Source organism: Salvelinus namaycush, chromosome 4 (assembly GCF_016432855.1).
Source record: "Salvelinus namaycush isolate Seneca chromosome 4, SaNama_1.0, whole genome shotgun sequence".
Lineage (NCBI taxonomy): Eukaryota > Metazoa > Chordata > Actinopteri > Salmoniformes > Salmonidae > Salvelinus > Salvelinus namaycush.
In genome coordinates this window covers 82,725,538-82,747,159 of record NC_052310.1, presented here as the reverse complement: position 1 = coordinate 82,747,159, position 21,622 = coordinate 82,725,538, and the positions used below count along the sequence as shown (strand labels likewise).

Here is a 21,622-nt window from a genome sequence, read left to right as displayed (position 1 = left end):
GTATATAATTAGCTGTAGAATCAACAATGTGTAGCATTTTTGGAGATAGAGTAGCTAAACGTTCAACAGGAGGACTCACAGTTCTGGCGGTCTCCAGCTCCAGCTTTATCTCATTAGCCTTGGTCTCTGACTCGGTCTCTATGGCAGCCTTCTGCAGCTCTGAGTCTTCCAGGGCCAGAGCTGACTGCTGCTCCTTATCCTTGATAGCCTGGGCTAGTTCCTCTTTGCACTGCTCCTATACAAAACACACACAATTTAAGTTTAATTTGCCATATGTAATAAATACATTGGAAATCTTACTCAGAGCTCTCACAATAAAACAGAACTAGAAACAACAAGTAGAAATATGCACAAAATATACATATCCAGGGTTCTAGACTAACTGGTGCTACTAACTTTTTCAGTTAATGGCACCAGCGCATGATTTGGTCAGACCAATGTTTCGTGGCTGCACGCCAATAATGACAATCAGTTTGAATGAGCTTTTTACCAATCTAACTACATAACACAATGGTACTAATTTATTTGAATGGTAAATCTCTATTAATAAACTGGGTAAATCAAGATGTAGCCTAGGCCTATTCACAATACAGGTGAATGTATGGGGCTACAGATGAAAAACAATACATTTCCCTTCCATTTGGGACATATTTTATTGTACTGAACAACATTTGCATAAAAGAAGAAATCTCTTGTTCCATAAAAGTGCATGCTGTCTCTAAGGCCTAATGACTTCATTCACACACAGTGAGAAAGACAGAAGAGACGTGAGGTCAGGGAGACGAAGTGAATGAATCAAGTTTTTTGGGGGAATGACCATGGTTTTTGGTGACAATCAGCTTTGAAATCAGCATATTTTCCATTATGGGTAGTGCATTGCTGTAAGCTAGCAAGGAAAGTTATCCTACAAAGCTGGAAGCTACCGGTATTTTCTTGCAGTGTTCTAGCCTGTAATGGACATTGTTTTGCAAACATTAAAAACAAGACCGGGACAATACCAGTATCGCAATGTTTTTTCCATGGCAGAAATGAAAACACCAAGCAGATCAAACTCTTTGGTGCTTTAAAAACCTGCATTATGTCAAATATTGTGTGATATTGTCACACTCTGGCCTTTGTTATATTGATTTTCTTTATTAGTTTAGTTAGGTCAGGGTGTGACATGGGATGTTTGTGTGTTTTGTCTAGTTTAGGGTGTGTGTATTGTTTAAGGGGTTTTTAGTATGTATGGGGTTGTGTTCAGTGTAGGTGTTTAGGAAAGTCTATGGTTGCCTGGTTTGGTTCTCAATCAGAGACAGCTGTTTATTGTTGTCTCTGATTGGGAGCCATATTTAAGGCAGCCATAGGCTTTAGGTGTTTGTGGGTAATTGTCTATGTTGAACGTTTGTAGCTTGTGTATGCACTAACGTTTGTAGCTTCACGGTCGTTTGTTGTTTTGTTTTGTAAAAGTGTTCGTTTCGTGATCTCTAATAAAAGAAGATGTCCTCATATCCCGCTGCGCCTTGGTCCGCTTATTATGACGATCGTGACAGATATAGCTTGGAAAATAAGTAAATGTGACTCTGGATGACAACATGATATTTGTTTCCAACATTAGGGCTGCTTTCCTAAACAAGTAAAAATTCCGCTTCGTGTTTTGTTTGCTTTCAACTAGACTAATGAATAACGCGATACTGGTATTGTTCCTACCCTAGTAATTAACAGTTTCAAAATTTCTACATGCCGTGTTTCATTATTCAAGTGTGTTAACTTATGCGCAGCATGAGTGGGGCTCTAACATGATGCAGCCTAGACTCCCAGTGAGTGCAGTGGTTCCTCAGGACAGGCTAGAGCGAGCAGTGAGTGAGTGGAGCAGGCACGGAACTCTCGTGCTATAAGGATTGTGGTTCCTCAGGACAGGCTAGAGCGAGCAGTGAGTGAGTGAAGCAGGCACGGAACTCTCGTGCTATAAGGATTGTGGTTCCTCAGGACAGGCTAGAGCGAGCAGTGAGTGAGTGAAGCAGGCACGGAACTCTCGTGCTATAAGGATTGTGGTTCCTCAGGACAGGCTAGAGCGAGCAGTGAGTGAGTGGAGCAGGCACGGAACTCTCGTGCTATAAGGATTGTGGTTCCTCAGGACAGGCTAGAGCGAGCAGTGAGTGAGTGAAGCAGGCACGGAACTCTCGTGCTATAAGGATTGTGGTTCCTCAGGACAGGCTAGAGCGAGCAGTGAGTGAGTGAAGCAGGCACGGAACTCTCGTGCTATAAGGATTGTGGTTCCTCAGGACAGGCTAGAGCGAGCAGTGAGTGAGTGAAGCAGGCACGGAACTCTCGTGCTATAAGGATTGTGGTTCCTCAGGACAGGCTAGAGCGAGCAGTGAGTGAGTGGAGCAGGCACGGAACTCTCGTGCTATAAGGATTGTGGCTGCGCTGATAGACGTTATCCTCTCTCAATGACAGAAGTACCGAAAGTACCTCAAATTCGAGTACCGAACCATTTTTCATGTTCTAGTATCAAAAAAGTACAGAAGTTTCAGAATACCATACAAAACTAAACTAACGTGACCAGATAAATCATTTTCACTCATTTCAAAAATTGGTGTGGCTCTGTCACGTCAAAGGGTTACAAATAAGGATGTTTTGGACGCAGTCTCGAACCCTGATAAACATACAGCTCAAATACTTTGTGCAATAGTAGAGCTGAGTTTGTTTTGCAGTATATGTTACAACCTGAAAGTGGAGAGCCGATATGAACTTACCACAGCCTGGTTGATTCGAGCGCTGACCTCCTGTTCTTTACATGCCAGTGCTTCACTATGTAGCTTGTCCATCTCTGCCATCTTCTCCTCTGAGGATTTCTACAACACACAATGTAGCACAACAGTAGTCCTTCATTAGACTGCAATGTAGGAGTCATAGAGGTAGGTAGTCGGTAAGAGCATCGCTCTAGCAACATCATGGGTCCCCAAAAACACTCCTAAAGGGATCCTCTGAATATCATGCTGATATGTAGTAGTAAATCAGATCATTTGTTTGTAAAAATGTTGCTGAAGTGTTTGTGCTGAAGAGATTATATGCCTTCATGCCTTAGGAACCCCTTCGTTGACATGGCTACAGAGTTGAAAACTGGTATTATACTGATCTGCTTTGAATTGCTAGCCTGGGTGCTACTTGGCCCATGCTAACTCTACAGGGAAACACTAGTCTTTGTTTGAGTAGGGGCTAGGGAATCCCATGACATGAGCAGAAACAGTTCTTTGTGTGCAGAAAATGTAACTTTACCTGGAGAACATCCTGAATGCATGAGAACGTTAATGTCCTTGTCAAATGTGTGTTCGGTTATTCTTGATTTATGGTTACCACAATGTGTATGAATCACATTGTTATCCACAGAGGTGAATCTATTCAATCTAAATGTGCTGAGATGCATGATGATACATACAGTGGGACTACCAAGAACATGGCAATCTGTATCCTGATACCTGACAAAAAGCCAGAGGAATGAGAGAACCTGGGGAAATAATTGTTCTTCCACATTGAAGTTTAGGAGCAGAGTTGATTCAGGAAAAGTTGGTGTCGGAGAGGGAGTTACAAAAACCTGTCAAAATGGAAACTAAAATACGTTGTGCACACTATGGTAATTAAAATTATTTTCAAGTCCAAAAACCCAAGTAAAAAAGAAGCTGTATGTGGTTTCCGTAGTCTAAGTCTTGAAGGTGAACTGGAGTGTAACAGGACAACATAACAAACCGGAGCAGTAAATGGTTGCAAAAGAGGCAAAGCTGAAATAAATCATCAAACCTGAAATAAACTAGCTAATAGGCAATATGAAACAATGGCGCAATACAATTTATGCAGAGGTTGTTTTTATTATTTGATTACTGACTAATGGCTTTCCTCTGTTCTAAAGAGCTCTTGGTCAGGGTTGTGGTCAATTCCATTTCAATTCAAGTTAATTCAGGAAGTACACTGAAATTCCAATTCTATGCTTTCAATAAAGACATTGGGAATTAGTTAACTTTGTGAATTGACAACTGAAATGGAATTGACACAACCCTGCTCTTGGTACTGGGTGAGTAGTGATCGTTTTCTCCATAAGTACTGAAGGAGTATTTCATTAGTATTTAGATGTACAGTAGATGTACCTCACCTTCATGATGGTGACCACCTCCTGCTTGACCCTGGTGAGCTCCTGCTGCAGACTCCTCCTTTCCTCCTCCCCAGCCCTCTCCACCTCCTTCACCTGCTCCTGTAGCTGGAGCTGCAGCAGCCTCCGCGCCTCCTCAGCCCTTTGGCCCACAGCCAGAGCCTTCTCCAGCTCCTCAAACGCTGGGGGAAGGAGGTGCAAACACACATCCTCAGTTAGATACTGTACATGCACACTGTTATAGAGGAAGAGGAGACGAGGAGGAGATCCACTGACCAGCTTTTTCAGACTTCTCCTTCTGCTCCTGCAGTTCTTCTGTCTGGGTGACAGCCATCTTGCTTCTGGAGCGGAGCAGGGCAATCTCCTCCTCCTTCATCTCCAGAGTCTCATGCATCTGACGCTTCGTCTCTGCAATCACCATGCCCTGAAGGTAGAGCCAGGATTAGATTGAATTTGACTTTTGGTGTTATAATAATAGGTGCTGTATATCAACCAGATGGGATCTCAGAGGACATTCATGAAAACACTTATTTCAAAAGTGAAAGCATTCACTCAGTTTTGATCTGTTATGATTGTGTGCTTCCAATCAGACAGGTATCATTTCTAACCAAGACAAGGAAGCAGACAGGACCCATATGAGACTTTTTGGGATGTGCGTCAAACTCTCTCCTTTCATTGTTGGCATGAATTTATCTAAATAACTTAAGATGTCTGCCAGTAATCCACTGATTGCTGTTGTCTCCTACGTACTGTGTCTTAATCAAACCCCAGGCCCCTAAATTGTTCTGACTGTTACGCTGTGCCTCTAACTCTAACCCACATTCCTCAGTGACCTCACGAACGACCGTCTCTACTCCAGCAGAGCTGGGGGTCAAACAGAGCCTGCAGAGGTAGAAGTTAAGGGTCATGCGCAACAAACGTGGAACAAACGTGGATGGAGTGTCTCTGGCGTCTCTGCGCTCAGTGGCAGAGCACAAACATGTCTATATATCACGGATTCACACTAGGCATCACTGCAGGAGTGAGAAGGACATTTCAGCGGCAGACAAAGTTAGGAGCAGAACAGTCGAGGCTGGTAGAGGGAGGATGGGGTGATTGTAATGGTTTCCATGTGTTATAACATTCCATTACAATGCGTCTGTCCTCCAATTTAAAGTGTCACCAGCCTCCAACTGACTCAGAAGCTTAAAAACAACTTCAATCAAGATATGACAAACCTTATAAAATGGACAGTTCACTTTTATTCAAATTGTTTTTTAAGTTTGATAGCTGGCTTAGCAATATCCAGAATCTCCTGACTAGCATTTTCAAAACCCTAGGACAAGGTAGGTCGATCGACCCCTTTAAGAACCCCTCTTCTTCACTCACCTTGTCCTGCTCCAGCTGTTCTATGAGGTTCTCAGCACCATGCAGCCGAGTGGTGTACAGCTCCTGTAGGGTAGACAAACAAAAAGGATCCATCAAAAATAGGTTAATGTGCAAGGTAGCAAAGCAACCATGAAGTCACTGAGGACAGAGACGGAAGGAGAGAGCTGTTAATAAATGTTAACGGGAGAAAACGATGGGAAGCACTACAGCATAGATTGTAGGTGCTCTTTGGGTAAGGATTAATGGACATCTTTGACAGTAAAACATCTATTCATCTGGAAGTTGTCAAAGGAACAGGAGAACCACTGTAGTTAAAGAACAGGAGAACGAACCACTGTAGTTAAGGAACAGGAGAACCACTGTAGTTAAGGTCAGGGCACTGTACTGAATAACGCTGCCCTGAATTTAGACAACCAACTACCCCTCATAACCATTAAGCAGGGGTACAAACATCAGATATCAGACAAATGGATGAACCCTTCGTACAACATTTTGTTTAAAGCATCAGGAGCGTGCGCAGGTTATTGCACAGGTTGCCCTTGCAAGAGGTTATAAACCTCAAGGCTCTTTCCTGGTAGCCTGGTCCAATATGATTTTGTGTTGTATAGCCAACTCCTATGGTCGTTGGCCCTACTGCATGAACAGCTCTGGGACCAGGCTACATTCATGGTAAGATAAAGGTTAAATAAAATCAAGGAAGGACCAAGATAGGTTCCAAAGTGTTTGCGCATGGCAGGCAAGCAGAGAGCTCATCAGACACCAATGCAGCACCACACCGCTCCCTAGTCTCCCTTCACCACCCATGAGGCCCGGCCACCATAGCCACAAGGCGGTCGTTAACAGGGGCTGCATACGAGGCCAACTACCACACAGACCTAAATTACAGACAAGGTTAGGTTGGTTTAGCAGCAGTTGGTTTAGCAGCAGTGGCGTGTAGCTCTCTGACACTACTGTGTGAGAACATACAATAAGACAAATAGAAAACAGACATCAGCACCATAGAAATATCAGATCCCGAAGGTTAAAGGGTGGCCTGGGAGACAGCTTCTGTCTGTCTGTCTGTGTGTGTGTGTGTGTCCTCTCTGTACCCCTCACATACAATTATCTTTAAGGTCCCTCAGTCAAGCAGCACATTTCCAACACAGAATCATCCACAAAGACCAGGTAGGTTTTCCAATGCCTCGCAAAGAAGGGCACCTATTGGTAGATGGGTAAAAATAAAATAAAAAGTAGACATTGAATATCCCTTTGAGTATAGTGAAGTTATTAATTACACTTTCGATGGTGTATCAATACACCCAGTCACTACAAAGATACAGGCATCCTTCATAACTCAGTTACCAGAGAGGAAGGAAACCGCTCAAGGATTTTACCATGAGGCCAATGGTGACATTAAAACAGAGTTGAATGGCTATGATAGGAGAACACTGAGGATGGATCAACAATATTGTAGTTACTCCACAATACTAACCTAAATGACAGAATAACAACCGGACACTAAAGTAATACTGCAAAACATGCATCCTGAATACAAAGTGTTATGTTTGAGCCAAATCCAACACATTACATCACAGGACTCTGGTGGAAAAGTAGTGCACTATATAGGGAAAACGGTGCCATTTGGGACGCACTCTGTCCTAGAGATAGTTTGTGTGTGTACAGCATGTGTCAGAGATATCTAGTGATCCCACAGACCAGGCACATCATCACTAAACCATGAAGACTCCTATGGATGATGTGGAACAGTGTTACCCTTCAGACCATACAACAGTGTTCTGTTGGATTCTGGGTATCAGACACTCAGTAGACCGTCTCATCTTCAGACCCATGTATTGAAGTCCCTTCATAACTACAGCGCACTAAAGTACAGACGGACATTTCTGTGGTGGCTATATGTGGAATGGTCTTCTAAAATTGGGTGACGCTTAGACTATCTTATCAGGAAAAGTTGATCAGAAGATGGATGTGATGGTTAAACCTACTGGCTCACTGTAATGGCTGGAACGCAGGTTAAACCTACTGGCTCCCTGTAATGACTGGAACGCAGGTTAAACCTACTGGCTCACTGTAATGACTGGAACGCAGGTTAAACCTACTGGCTCACTGTAATGGCTGGAACGCAGGTTAAACCTACAAGCTCACTGTAATGGCTGGAACGCAGGTTAAACCTACTGGCTCACTGTAATGACTGGAACGCAGGTTAAACCTACTGGCTCACTGTAATGACTGGAACGCAGGTTAAACCTACTGGCCCACTGTAATGGCTGGAACGCAGGTTAAACCTACTGGCTCACTGTAATGACTGGAACGCAGGTTAAACCTACTGGCTCACTGTAATGACTGGAACGCAGGTTAAACCTACTGGCTCACTGTAATGACTGGAACGCAGGTTAAACCTACTGGCTCACTGTAATGACTGGAACGCAATAATGCTAATTTATGATAGCACAACTTTCATTTTCATGTTTCATTTCATGAAGTACTATCATAGTACATCCTCTCCATTTCTCCCTCCACTGACATTGGTTAACACACCTTGGTTTTCTCCAGCTCCTGTAGACTCTCTTGCAAAGTGTCGTTCTCGCTGGTCAACTGGGTGTTGCGCTCCTTGTATGTCCTCAGCAGCTCCTTACACTTCTGGAGCAGATTCTCCTGGTGCACCACCCTCTTCTGCAGTACCTCAATGCTTTTAGATGGGTCAGCGCTTCCCCCTGCTGTTTAGAGCAGGTAAAGCGGGTCAGTCAGAAAAGGGAGGACTAACTATGACAGACTAACGATTGGTGTTGTTGTTGTGGTTTTATAAACTTGATAAAAGACAAATGGCTCAGCGACAAACATTTTAACAATACATTACTCGGACCTGGGTTCAAATAGTATTTGAAATCCAAAAACTTTGAGCGTTTGGTTGAGCCTGCCAATAGTACCAGATGGGCAGGGTTGGCTCCTTAGGCACTATTCAATTGGTTCCATTGCAGCAGACATTATTAGAACCCAGGTCTGCTACTGTCCATCATCATAATCATCATCATCATCAGGGCTGTGGTTCAGCATAGTGTCTGTACTGTATAGCACCTGTGTCTGTGGAGGGGCTCTGTGGGGCAGACCCGGAGTCATCTTCAGTCTGGAGAGCGTGAACAACCTCAGGGGCCACAGCTCCACCAGGGACCCCCTTCAGACGCTTCTTCATCAGGGCCACCTGGCAGAGAAGGGGGGGGCCCAGTTGAAACACAGAGCAACACAGGCTAGTGACCACACATTATTCAACACAGTCAACATTATACTGACAGTGTTTAAAGTGTAGACTGTCAGAATTAATTTGAGGGTATTTTCATCCATATCGGGTGAACCGCTTAGAAATTACAGCGCTTTTTGTACATACTCTCTCCATTTTAGGGGAATAAAAGTGTTGGGATAAATTCACTTATGTGTATTAAAGTAGTCAAAAGTTTAGTATGTCTCAGTTGCGTCGATCCTTCAAAATCCTCCTCCCCTTCATCTACACTGACTGAAATGGATTTAACAAATTACATCAATAAGGAATCATAGCTTTCACCTGGATTCACCTGGTCAGTCTGTCATGGAAAGAGCAGCTGTTCTTCATGTTTGGTAGAGTTTGTGTATGTAAAACACTCACCTGTGTCTGAAGCACAGTAATCATCTGGTCCTTCTCCTCCAGGGCAGCATCAAACTCCTCCTGAAGGTGCTTTTTAGTCTGCTGGTCCACCTGCAGCTCCTGGGGAGGAACAGGTCATATTCAAGGTTCACAGCACTCTGCAGAGAATCGTGTTTCTATACTTTCTACATACTGTATAGGGAATACTGCTTCTAGTGAGATATTTTGTGATTGACTACATGGCCGTGGTACTGCTCACTGAATCACTGATCTACAATAACACCTTACATCCCAAATAACTACTCATTATGTGATCAAGATAAGAAGTTATGTGCATTGCCTTGCTCACACTGATGGCCTTGTCAAACACTATCATGGTTCAGAGAAGACTAGTGTTGCTTATCAAACACCTTGGCTGTCGAAACGTTGGTAATTCAATTTTTGCATGTGAGCTCCTAGAGTGTGCGGCTCTCCTTTATTTTCAAGCTTATCAAACACTATCACGGTTCAGAGAAGACTAGTGTTCATTATCAAACACTATCACGGTTCAGAGAAGACTGGTGTTCCTTATCAAACACTATCACGGTTCAGAGAAGACTAGTGTTCATTATCAAACACTATCACGGTTCAGAGAAGACTAGTGTTGCTTATCAAACACTATCACGGTTCAGAGAAGACTGGTGTTCCTTATCAAACACTATCACGGTTCAGAGAAGACTAGTGTTCATTATCAAACACTATCACGGTTCAGAGAAGACTAGTGTTGCTTATCAAACACTATCACGGTTCAGAGAAGACTGGTGTTCCTTATCAAACACTATCACGGTTCAGAGAAGACTAGTGTTGCTTATCAAACACTATCACGGTTCAGAGAAGACTAGTGTTCCTTATCAAACACCATCATGGTTCAGAGAAGACTAGTGTTCCTTATCAAACACTATCATGGTTCAGAGAAGACTAGTGTTGCTAAACTTCCTACATGTAGGACACACTACACCATTTCAACCAGGGCAGGGTTTATTTTCTACAAATGCAGGTTTGAGTCTCAGTAAATTACATCCTGAACACATCACACAAGTCACCTACAATGCCTCATCTTGTTCTGATAATGAAAGTATGCTGTTTTCTCCCCTCACTACCGCTCCTTCCACTTTCCTTGTCTTAGCTGACCTCCTGCTCCATCCACTCTTTCCTTGTCTTAGCTGACCTCCTGCTCCTGTCTTCCTTCCTGTAGCTCAGCCTGTTTTTTTTGTCATGACCGATAAAGAATTCAGGAGTTCCAACTCTACTGCTGTGACTCAGGGGTGGTCTGCGTCTTAAAAGCTTTTGAGTTCAAGCAGAGAGAGTAACGGGTAATAACAGAGTGCTTTTGGACTAAAATAAGACCCCATAAACCGTACTTTGATAGAGTTAAACATTTTACAGGTATTTATCAGATAGAGATGATGGTCCTACTCGTACCTCTCTCAACTCCCCTATCCTACGGAGGGCTTTGTCTTGACTATGGCTTAGAATGGTCTGAGGAGAAAAGCAGAAGAGACCACATCAGTGTAGTTAATGAGAAGCATTCAGTGAGTGTGGATAGAAGTGTTTCCCATCCTCCAATAGTACACAGCATATCTATATGTAATCTGGTATTGAGGCGGTTTAGGAAAATTACCTGGCTTTTCTCTTTCTCTCTCTGTACCGTTCTGTAGGTGGTGACCAACTGGGCAGGGGGAGTGAACACAGAGCGAGCGAGAGAGACAGACAGAGACAGACAGACGATGGACACAGACAGAGACAGACAGACGATGGACACAGACAGAGACAGACAGACAGACAGAAAGAGAGAAGCCGATGAAGAGATAAAGACAATGGTTAGAAAGGTAAATCATGTATGCATAGCAGGCCAAGAGCCTACTCTAGTCATCCGTATTAGAGACCGACTGGATGAGAGAGAGAGAGGACTGATCATAGTGACTGGTACATCATAGAGGTGTGTTATAGACATACAGCAGCCTAACTTCCTGCTCTAGATCATGGTGACTGGTACATCATAGAGCTGTGTTATAGACATACAGCAGCCTAACTTCCTGCTCTAGATCATGGTGACTGGTACATCATAGAGGTGTGTTATAGACATACAGCAGCCTAACTTCCTGCTCTAGATCATGGTGACTGGTACATCATAGAGCTGTGTTATAGACATACAGCAGCCTAACTTCCTGCTCTAGATCATGGTGACTGGTACATCATAGAGCTGTGTTATAGACATACAGCAGCCTAACTTCCTGCTCTAGATCATGGTGACTGGTACATCATAGAGCTGTGTTATAGACATACAGCAGCCTAACTTCCTGCTCTAGATCATGGTGACTGGTACATCATTGAGCTGTGTTATAGACATACAGCAGCCTAACTTCCTGCTCTAGATCATGGTGACTGGTACATCATAGAGGTGTGTTATAGACATACAGCAGCCTAACTTCCTGCTCTAGATCATGGTGACTGGTACATCATAGAGGTGTGTTATAGACATACAGCAGCCTAACTTCCTGCTCTAGATCATGGTGACTGGTACATCATTACTTGCTGAAACAGTAATCACCTATTGATTGCATAGTTATTACACTTTGATTTCTTTTGAGACTAATTTGAATCCCCAACTCAGAGCATTTGAACCCCCACCTCAGAGCATTTGAACCCCCACCTCAGAGCATTTGAACCCCCACCTCAGAGCATTTGAACCCCCACCTCAGAGCATTTGAACCCCCACCTCAGAGTATTTCCCTTTGTAGTTCCCCAGGCTCTTCTCCACCCTGTGTAGCCGATGCATCAGCTGTTCTCTAGACAAGGCAGACAGGACCTCAGGGCTACCATATGACTCCTCTGCCTCACTCTCAATGTCTGACGGAGGGTCGTAGGCTGGGGACGGAGGGTCGTAGGCTGGGGTGGGAGGGGTGGCAGAGGGGGAGGCCAGGTCCTCATTCTCCCCCAGTGTGGTGAGGGAGTTGAGAGAGGGGCTGCGGTTCAAGGCCTCTTTGGGCGGGGAACGGAAGAGGCCCTCGGCCCGGCTGGCACCGCGGAGTAGGAGAGACTCCACAGAGGGGACACGGAGCTTCTGGGTAAACGACTGGGACTCCTCTCTCTGTGTGGGGAAGGACAGGACAGTGGAATGTATTACTGACAGGACAGTGGAGTGTATTACTGACAGGACAGTGGAGTGTATTACTGACAGGACAGTGGAGTGTATTACTGACAGGACAGTGGAGTGTATTACTGACAGGACAGTGGAGTGTATTACTGACAGGACAGTAGAGTGTATTACTGACAGGACAGTGGAGTGTATTACTTCATTCATTTCCATGACAGTCAACTACACTGAACTGAAATGCATGTAAATGTACATAGCCTTTGCTAGAGACATGGGATAAGCGTGAGGGTTAAAGAACAAAGCCACTCCTTCTGTTAAACAGATGTCTATCAGAATGCTTCTTCCATTACCTCTGCAGATGATTCACTCTCATAGCATCTTAACCTTCATTCTTAGTTGCTTTACCTGTTCTGAAATCAGGACATAACAGCCACATTTAAAGGAGAAGGTAAAAAGGTTGAACAAGCTAGAGGAAGGTGTTAGGAGGATGGGTATGAACTTACCTGAGGAGAAGCCCTCCCATCTCCATTGATGCTTCCTCTGGGGGATCCTGTGGTGCCTCTCTATGGCAGGAGAGAAAGAGGTTAGAACAAACGTAGCCAGGGGTTAGCCAGGGGTGTCTCTGAAATGGCACTCTATAACATAGATAGTGAACTACTTGGACCAGGCCCAAGCAGCCTATTCCCTATAAAGAGCACTACTTTTGAATATGGACCCTGTTGAAAGAGTAGTGCACTATATAGGGGCCATGTAGAACAGGGAATAAAAATGGGTGCCATGTCAGACGCAGCCCTGGTACCTGGACCTGTTAGTCTTCCATATGTCCCACACCCAGCCACCACTGTACTGCTACGCCCTGATGACTCTGTATAGGGTCAAGCAATATTAGCAGAGCCATCTAATATACATGGCTCTGAAGATCAGTATTGCTAGGACAGGAGCAATGCAGGGTACTGTAGTTGGGTACCCTCATGCAAACTTGGAGAAAACAGCGGGGTTAAACTACAACATAGAAGGCATCTCTCTACTGTAGTTTACGCGTATAGTAACAGAACAGAGGGGGGTTCAAATAGAACTACAAGTGGTAGCCATTACAAACTACAAGTGGTAGCCATTACAAACTACAAGTGGTAGCCATTACAAACTACAATTGGTAGCAATTTTTCTGCTCAGCAGCCATAACAAACAAACAGTCAAACTCAATTAGGAGCCAGCAGCTGAAGATGTTGAAGGTCAAAGGCTTGGCATTGCTGTACATGTGTGTCACTGCAGCAGGATGATATTGTAGGCTAGCTGGAGCATAGTATTGACATGTCCTAGTCAAGTATTGTGACCGTTGGCTGGATGGTTCAGACCATTTGTTAACTGGTTAACACTTTCCTCCTCCTGTTCACTCTCCTCCTTCCTATTAGTCTTTTGGAAACAGACATACTGCATAGTCAGGTGTGTGAGATTACTTTTATCTGAGCATGTCTCATATTGATCATACTAGAAAATAAGTTTTATATTTATTTTAAGGGTCAAATTACAGTGTCTATGAAACCAAGAAAATGAAATAGTCTACTTTAGATAACGCTTCATAGAATGACCTGAAAATATTGAATCACTACACAGCAGCAATCCCAGTTCACAAAGTGGTAACCTATATATGAGAGGAAGCTTTTTGTGACACAGATGAAAGGACACACTTCACAATGTGTTTGGTCTGCTGTAAGGCTACAAAGCTGGGTCTGCTTTGACTACAATAAACAGTCATTTGCCTTTGGGCCAGAGTTCAGGCCTAGTGTGTTTTATAGGTCAAACCACTGACCCTGCCTCACAGGCACACAAAGAAAAGACAGAGTGGTGGAACACAGGCCTGAATCAGTTATGTATGGCCTAACGTCCTGCTGTACTGGTGTCATTCTACAACACATCCCCATTGCCACACCATCTACAACCACACCCAGTCATTCCACGATCCTGTCTAGGACCCTGTCTAGGTTAGGCCTTGTGTGCTACACAAGGCACAGTCCGATGCAGGAAGTGAGCTGTGGATCATTCTAGGAAGATGTTCCCTTCACTCAGCCCTCTTTTCCAGGTCTGACAGGACATGTGAAGGCAGTAATGGAGGAGACTAGGTGGAGCTGTTGCTTAGCCTACAACTAACCGATTTGTCTCAGATCGAAGGGACGTAAACAAGGGCAAGATAACATCTTCCTGGAATGAAACAGACAGAATCACTATGGTAAATAGTACTGGCACTCTGGATGTGAAGACTGAAGGATGCAGTCTCGCACAGTCTGTCACGGTGTGTAAGCGACAGCTACCAACCGTTCGTCCAGTTTGCTCCCTACTACTTCCCCATCAATAATGGAAGATCTGAGGGGGCTGGATAGGTAAAAGCAGGGTAGTGGAGGATCAGGATGTGGTGTCTGTAGTGGTAAAAGCAGGGTAGTGGTGGAGCAGGATGTGGTCTCTGTAGTGGTATAAGCAGGGTAGAGGTGGAGCAGGATGTGGTGTCTGTAGTGGTATAAGCAGGGTAGTGGGGGAGCAGGATGTGGTGTCTGTAGTGGTATAAGCAGGGTAGTGGAGGATCAGGATGTGGTCTCTGTAGTGGTATAAGCAGGGTAGTGGAGGAGCAGGATGTGGTCTCTGTAGTGGTATAAGCAGGGTAGTGGGGGAGCAGGATGTGGTGTCTGTAGTGGTATAAGCAGGGTAGAGGGGGAGCAGGATGTGGTGTCTGTAGTGGTATAAGCAGGGTAGTGGGGGAGCAGGATGTGGTCTCTGTAGTGGTATAAGCAGGGTAGTGGGGGAGCAGGATGTGGTGTCTGTAGTGGTATAAGCAGGGTAGAGGGGGAGCAGGATGTGGTGTCTGTAGTGGTATAAGCAGGATGTGGTGTCTGTAGTGGTATAAGCAGGGTAGAGGTGGAGCAGGATGTGGTGTCTGTAGTGGTATAAGCAGGGTAGTGGTGGAGCAGGATGTTGTCTAAGCAGGGTAGTGGAGGAGCAGGATGTGGTGTCTGTAGTGGTATAAGCAGGGTAGTGGAGGAGCAGGATGTGGTATCTGTAGTGGTATAAGCAGGGTAGTGGTGGAGCAGGATGTGGTGTATGTAGTGGTATAAGCAGGGTAGTGGTGGAGCAGGATGTGGTGTCTGTTGTGGTATAAGCAGGATGTGGTGTCTGTAGTGGTATAAGCAGGGTAGTGGTGGAGCAGGATGTGGTGTCTGTAGTGGTATAAGCAGGGTAGAGGTGGAGCAGGATGTGGTGTCTGTAGTGGTATAAGCAGGGTAGTGGAGGAGCAGGATGTGGTGTCTGTAGTGGTATAAGCAGGGTAGTGGAGGAGCAGGATGTGGTGTCTGTAGTGGTATAAGCAGGGTAGAGGTGGAGCAGGATGTGGTGTCTGTAGTGGTATAAGCAGGGTAGAGGTGGAGCAGGATGTGGTCTCTGTAGTGGTATAAGCAGGGTAGTGGAGGAGCAGGATGTGGTGTCTGTAGTGGTATAAGCAGGGTAGAGGTGGAGCAGGATGTGGTGTCTGTAGTGGTATAAGCAGGGTAGAGGTGGAGCAGGATGTGGTATCTGTAGTGGTATAAGCAGGGTAGTGGGGGAGCAGGTTGTGGTACCTGTAGTGGTATAAGCAGGGTAGTGGAGGAGCAGGATGTGGTGTCTGTCGTGGTATAAGCAGGGTAGTGGAGGAGCAGGATGTGGTGTCTGTAGTGGTATAAGCAGGGTAGTGGTGGAGCAGGTTGTGGTGTCTGTAGTGGTATAAGCAGGGTAGTGTAGGAGCTGGATGTGGTATCTGTAGTGGTATAAGCAGGGTAGTGGGGGAGCAGGATGTGGTGTCTGTAGTGGTATAAGCAGGGTAGAGGTGGAGCAGGATGTGGTGTCTGTAGTGGTATAAGCAGGGTAGTGGAGGAGCAGGATGTGGTGTCTGTAGTGGTATAAGCAGGGTAGTGGTGGAGCAGGGTGTGGTCTCTGCAGTGATATAAGCAGGGTAGAGGTGGAGCAGGATGTTGACTAAGCAGGGTAGAGGTGGAGCAGGTTGTGGTATCTGTAGTGGTATAAGCAGGGTAGAGGTGGAGCAGGTTGTGGTGTCTGTAGTGGTATAAGCAGGGTAGAGGTGGAGCAGGCTGTGGTCTCTGTAGTGGTATAAGCAGGGTAGTGGTGGAGCAGGATATGGTCTCTGTAGTGGTATAAGCAGGGTAGAGGTGGAGCAGGATGTGGTGTCTGTAGTGGTATAAGCAGGGTAGAGGTGGAGCAGGATGTGGTCTCTGCAGTGATATAAGCAGGGTAGAGGTGGAGCAGGATGTTGTCTAAGCAGGGTAGAGGTGGAGCAGGTTGTGGTCTCTGTAGTGATATAAGCAGGGTAGAGGTGGAGCAGGTTGTGGTGTCTGTAGTGGTATAAGCAGGGTAGAGGTGGAGCAGGATGTTGTCTAAGCAGGGTAGAGGTGGAGCAGGATGTGGTCTCTGCAGTGATATAAGCAGGGTAGAGGTGGAGCAGGATGTTGTCTAAGCAGGGTAGAGGTGGAGCAGGCTGTGGTCTCTGTAGTGGTATAAGCATGGTGGAGGTGGAGCAGGATGTGGTCTCTGTAGTGGTATAAGCAGGGTAGAGGTGGAGCAGGATGTTGTCTAAGCAGGGTAGAGGTGGAGCAGGATGTGGTCTCTGTAGTGGTATAAGCAGGGTAGAGGTGGAGCAGGTTGTGGTCTCTGTAGTGGTATAAGCAGGGTAGAGGTGGAGCAGGATGTTGTCTAAGCAGGGTAGAGGTGGAGCAGGATGTGGTCTGGGTAGTGATATAAGCAGGGTAGAGGTGGAGCAGGATGTGGTCTCTGTAGTGGTATAAGCAGGGTAGTGGTGGAGCAGGATGTGGTATCTGTAGTGGTATAAGCAGGGTAGTGGTGGAGCAGGATGTGGTATCTGTTGTGGTATAAGCAGGGTAGAGGTGGAGCAGGATGTGGTCTCTGTAGTGGTATAAGCAGGGTAGTGGTGGAGCAGGATGTGGTGTCTGTAGTGGTATAAGCAGGGTAGTGGAGGAGCAGGATGTGGTGTCTGTAGTGGTATAAGCAGGGTAGTGGTGGAGCAGGATGTGGTGTCTGTAGTGGTATAAGCAGGGTAGTGGTGGAGCAGGATGTGGTGTCTGTAGTGGTATAAGCAGGATGTGGTGTCTGTAGTGGTATAAGCAGGGTAGTGGTATAAGCAGGATGTGGTGTCTGTAGTGGTATAAGCAGGGTAGTGGTATAAGCAGGATGTGGTGTCTGTAGTGGTAAAAGCAGGGTAGTGGAGGAGCAGGATGTGGTCTCTGTAGTGGTATAAGCAGGGTAGTGGTGGAGCAGGATGGGGTCTCTGTAGTGGTATAAGCAGGGTAGTGGAGGAGCAGGATGTGGTCTCTGTAGTGGTATAAGCAGGGTCGTGGTGGAGCAGGATGTGGTCTCTGTAGTGGTATAAGCAGGGTAGTGGAGGAGCAGGATGTGGTCTCTGTAGTGGTATAAGCAGGGTAGTGGTGGAGCAGGATGTGGTGTCTGTAGTGGTATAAGCAGGGTAGAGGTGGAGCAGGATGTGGTGTCTGTAGTGGTATAAGCAGGGTAGAGGTGGAGCAGGATGTGGTCTCTGTAGTGGTATAAGCAGGGTAGAGGTGGAGCAGGATGTGGTATCTGTAGTGGTATAAGCAGGGTAGTGGGGGAGCAGGATGTGGTACCTGTAGTGGTATAAGCAGGGTAGTGGAGGAGCAGGATGTGGTGTCTGTATTGGTATAAGCAGGGTAGAGGTGGAGCAGGATGTGGTGTCTGTAGTGGTATAAGCAGGGTAGTGGAGGAGCAGGATGTGGTGTCTGTAGTGGTATAAGCAGGGTAGTGGTGGAGCAGGATGTGGTCTCTGCAGTGATATAAGCAGGGTAGAGGTAGAGTAGGATGTTGTCTAAGCAGGGTAGAGGTGGAGCAGGTTGTGGTATCTGTAGTGGTATAAGCAGGGTAGAGGTGGAGCAGGATGTAGTGTCTGTAGTGGTATAAGCAGGGTAGAGGTGGAGCAGGCTGTGGTCTCTGTAGTGGTATAAGCAGGGTAGTGGTGGAGCAGGATGTGGTCTCTGTAGTGGTATAAGCAGGGTAGAGGTGGAGCAGGATGTGGTGTCTGTAGTGGTATAAGCAGGGTAGAGGTGGAGCAGGATGTTGTCTAAGCAGGGTAGTGGTGGAGCAGGTTGTGGTCTCTAGTGATATAAGCAGGGTAGAGGTGCAGCAGGATGTGGTGTCTGTAGTGGTATAAGCAGGGTAGAGGTGGAGCAGGATGTAGTCTCTGCAGTGATATAAGCAGGGTAGAGGTGGAGCAGGATGTTGTCTAAGCAGGGTAGAGGTGGAGCAGGCTGTGGTCTCTGTAGTGGTATAAGCAGGGTAGAGGTGGAGCAGGTTGTGGTCTCTGTAGTGGTATAAGCAGGGTAGTGGTGGAGCAGGATGTTGTCTAAGCAGGGTAGAGGTGGAGCAGGTTGTGGTCTCTGGAGTGGTATAAGCAGGGTAGTGGTGGAGCAGGATGTTGTCTAAGCAGGGAAGAGGTGGAGCAGGTTGTGGTCTCTGTAGTGGTATAAGCAGGGTAGAGGTGGAGCAGGATGTTGTCTAAGCAGGGTAGAGGTGGAGCAGGATGTGGTCTCTGTAGTGGTATAAGCAGGGTAGAGGTGGAGCAGGATGTTGTCTAAGCAGGGTAGAGGTGGAGCAGGCTGTGGTCTCTGTAGTGATATAAGCAGGGTAGAGGTGGAGCAGGATGTGGTCTCTGTAGTGGTATAAGCAGGGTAGAGGTGGAGCAGGTTGTGGTCTCTGTAGTGGTATAAGCAGGGTAGAGGTGGAGCAGGTTGTTGTCTAAGCAGGGTAGAGGTGGAGCAGGATGTGGTGTCTGTAGTGGTATAAGCAGGGTAGAGGTGGAGCAGGCTGTGGTGTCTGTAGTGGTATAAGCAGGGTAGTGGAGGAGCAGGATGTGGTGTCTGTAGTGGTATAAGCAGGGTAGAGGTGGAGCAGGATGTGGTGTCTGTAGTGATATAAGCAGGGTAGTGGTGGAGAAGGATGTGGTGTCTGTAGTGGTATAAGCAGGGTAGTGGTGGAGAAGGATGTGGTGTCTGTAGTGGTATAAGCAGGGTAGTGGAGGAGCAGGATGTGGTCTCTGCAGTGGTATAAGTAGGGTAGTGGGGGAGCAGGATGTGGTGTCTGTAGTGGTATAAGCAGGGTAGTGGTGGAGCAGGATGTGGTGTCTGTAGTGGTATAAGCGGGGTAGTGGTGGAGCAAGATGTGGTGTCTGTAGTGGTATAAGCAGGGTAGTGGTGGAGCAGGATGTGGTCTCTGTAGTGGTATAAGCAGGGTAGTGGAGGAGCAGGATGTGGTGTCTGTAGTGGTATAAGCAGGGTAGTGGTGGAGCAAGATGTGGTGTCTGTAGTGGTATAAGCAGGGTAGTGGTGGAGCAGGATGTGGTGTCTGTAGTGGTATAAGCAGGGTAGTGGTGGAGCAGGATGTGGTGTCTGTTGTGGTATAAGCAGGGTAGAGGTGGAGCAGGATGTGGTCTCTGTAGTGGTATAAGCAGGGTAGTGGTGGAGCAGGATGTGGTGTCTGTAGTGGTATAAGCAGGGTAGTGGAGGAGCAGGATGTGGTGTCTGTAGTGGTATAAGCAGGGTAGTGGTGGAGCAGGATGTGGTGTCTGTAGTGGTATAAGCAGGGTAGTGGTGGAGCAGGATGTGGTGTCTGTAGTGGTATAAGCAGGATGTGGTGTCTGTAGTGGTATAAGCAGGGTAGTGGTATAAGCAGGATGTGGTGTCTGTAGTGGTATAAGCAGGGTAGTGGTATAAGCAGGATGTGGTGTCTGTAGTGGTAAAAGCAGGGTAGTGGAGGAGCAGGATGTGGTCTCTGTAGTGGTATAAGCAGGGTAGTGGTGGAGCAGGATGGGGTCTCTGTAGTGGTATAAGCAGGGTAGTGGAGGAGCAGGATGTAGTCTCTGTAGTGGTATAAGCAGGGTAGTGGTGGAGCAGGATGTGGTGTCTGTAGTGGTATAAGCAGGGTAGTGGTGGAGCAGGATGTAGTGTCTGTAGTGGTATAAGCAGGATGTGGTGTCTGTAGTGGTATAAGCAGGGTAGTGGTATAAGCAGGATGAGCTGTCTGTAGTGGTAAAACCAGGGTAGTGGAGGAGCAGGATGTGGTCTCTGTAGTGGTATAAGCAGGGTAGTGGTGGAGCAGGATGTGGTCTCTGTAGTGGTATAAGCAGGGTAGTGGAGGAGCAGGATGTAGTGTCTGTAGTGGTATAAGCAGGATGTGGTGTCTGTAGTGGTATAAGCAGGGTAGTGGTATAAGCAGGATGTGGTGTCTGTAGTGGTAAAAGCAGGGTAGTGGTGGAGCAGGATGTGGTCTCTGTAGTGGTAAAAGCAGGGTAGTGAAGGAGCAGGATGTGGTCTCTGTAGTGGTATAAGCAGGGTAGTGGTGGAGCAGGATGTGGTCTCTGCAGTGATATAAGCAGGGTAGAGGTGGAGCAGGATGTGGTGTCTGTAGTGGTATAAGCAGGGTAGAGGTAGAGCAGGTTGTGGTCTCTGCAGTGATATAAGCAGGGTAGTGGTGGAGCAGGATGTGGTGTCTGTAGTGGTATAAGCAGGGTAGAGGTGGAGCAGGTTGTGGTCTCTGCAGTGATATAAGCAGGGTAGAGGTGGAGCAGGATGTGGTCTCTGTAGTGGTATAAGCAGGGTAGTGGAGGAGCAGGATGTGGTCTCTGTAGTGGTATAAGCAGGGTAGTGGTGGAGCAGGATGTAGTGTCTGTAGTGGTATAAGCAGGGTAGTGGAGGAGCAGGATGTAGTGTCTGTAGTGGTATAAGCAGGGTAGTGGAGGAGCAGGATGTGGTGTCTGTAGTGGTATAAGCAGGGTAGTGGTGGAGCAGGATGTGGTGTCTGTAGTGGTATAAGCAGGGTGTGGTGTCTGTAGTGGTAAAAGCAGGGTAGTGGTGGAGCAGGATGTGGTGTCTGTAGTGGTATAAGCAGGGTAGTGGTGGAGCAGGATGTGGTGTCTGTAGTGGTATAAGCAGGGTGTGGTGTCTGTAGTGGTAAAAGCAGGGTAGTGGAGGAGCAGGATGTGGTGTCTGTAGTGGTATAAGCAGGGTAGTGGTATAAGCAGGATGTGGTGTCTGTAGTGGTATAAGCAGGGTAGAGGTGGAGCAGGATGTGGTATCTGTAGTGATATAAGCAGGGTAGAGGTGGAGCAGGATGTGGTGTCTGTAGTGGTATAAGCAGGGTAGTGGAGGAGCAGGATGTGGTCTCTGTAGTGGTATAAGCAGGGTAGTGGAGGAGCAGGATGTGGTATCTGTAGTGGTATAAGCAGGGTAGTGGAGGAGCAGGATGTGGTCTCTGTAGTGGTATAAGCAGGGTAGTGGTGGAGCAGGATGTGGTCTCTGTAGTG

The 21,622-nt window shown here is 46.6% G+C and overlaps 1 protein-coding gene across 1 annotated transcript in view; it reads right to left on the bottom strand.

The window, feature by feature from the left end:
• Positions 1-21,622, bottom strand: part of LOC120046865 (golgin subfamily A member 4-like) — a 62,426-nt gene that overhangs the window by 27,907 nt on the left and 12,897 nt on the right. Inside the window, exons 2-13 of the mRNA XM_038992440.1 lie at positions 12,747-12,806; positions 11,866-12,237; positions 10,768-10,815; positions 10,569-10,625; positions 9,129-9,227; positions 8,567-8,690; positions 8,030-8,208; positions 5,495-5,557; positions 4,403-4,550; positions 4,130-4,308; positions 2,739-2,837; positions 80-235 (exon numbers count right to left, since the gene is read on the bottom strand). Of these exons, the coding sequence (XP_038848368.1) occupies positions 80-235; positions 2,739-2,837; positions 4,130-4,308; positions 4,403-4,550; positions 5,495-5,557; positions 8,030-8,208; positions 8,567-8,690; positions 9,129-9,227; positions 10,569-10,625; positions 10,768-10,815; positions 11,866-12,237; positions 12,747-12,806 (1,584 nt within the window). The remainder of the gene's footprint in view (positions 1-79; positions 236-2,738; positions 2,838-4,129; positions 4,309-4,402; positions 4,551-5,494; positions 5,558-8,029; positions 8,209-8,566; positions 8,691-9,128; positions 9,228-10,568; positions 10,626-10,767; positions 10,816-11,865; positions 12,238-12,746; positions 12,807-21,622) is intronic.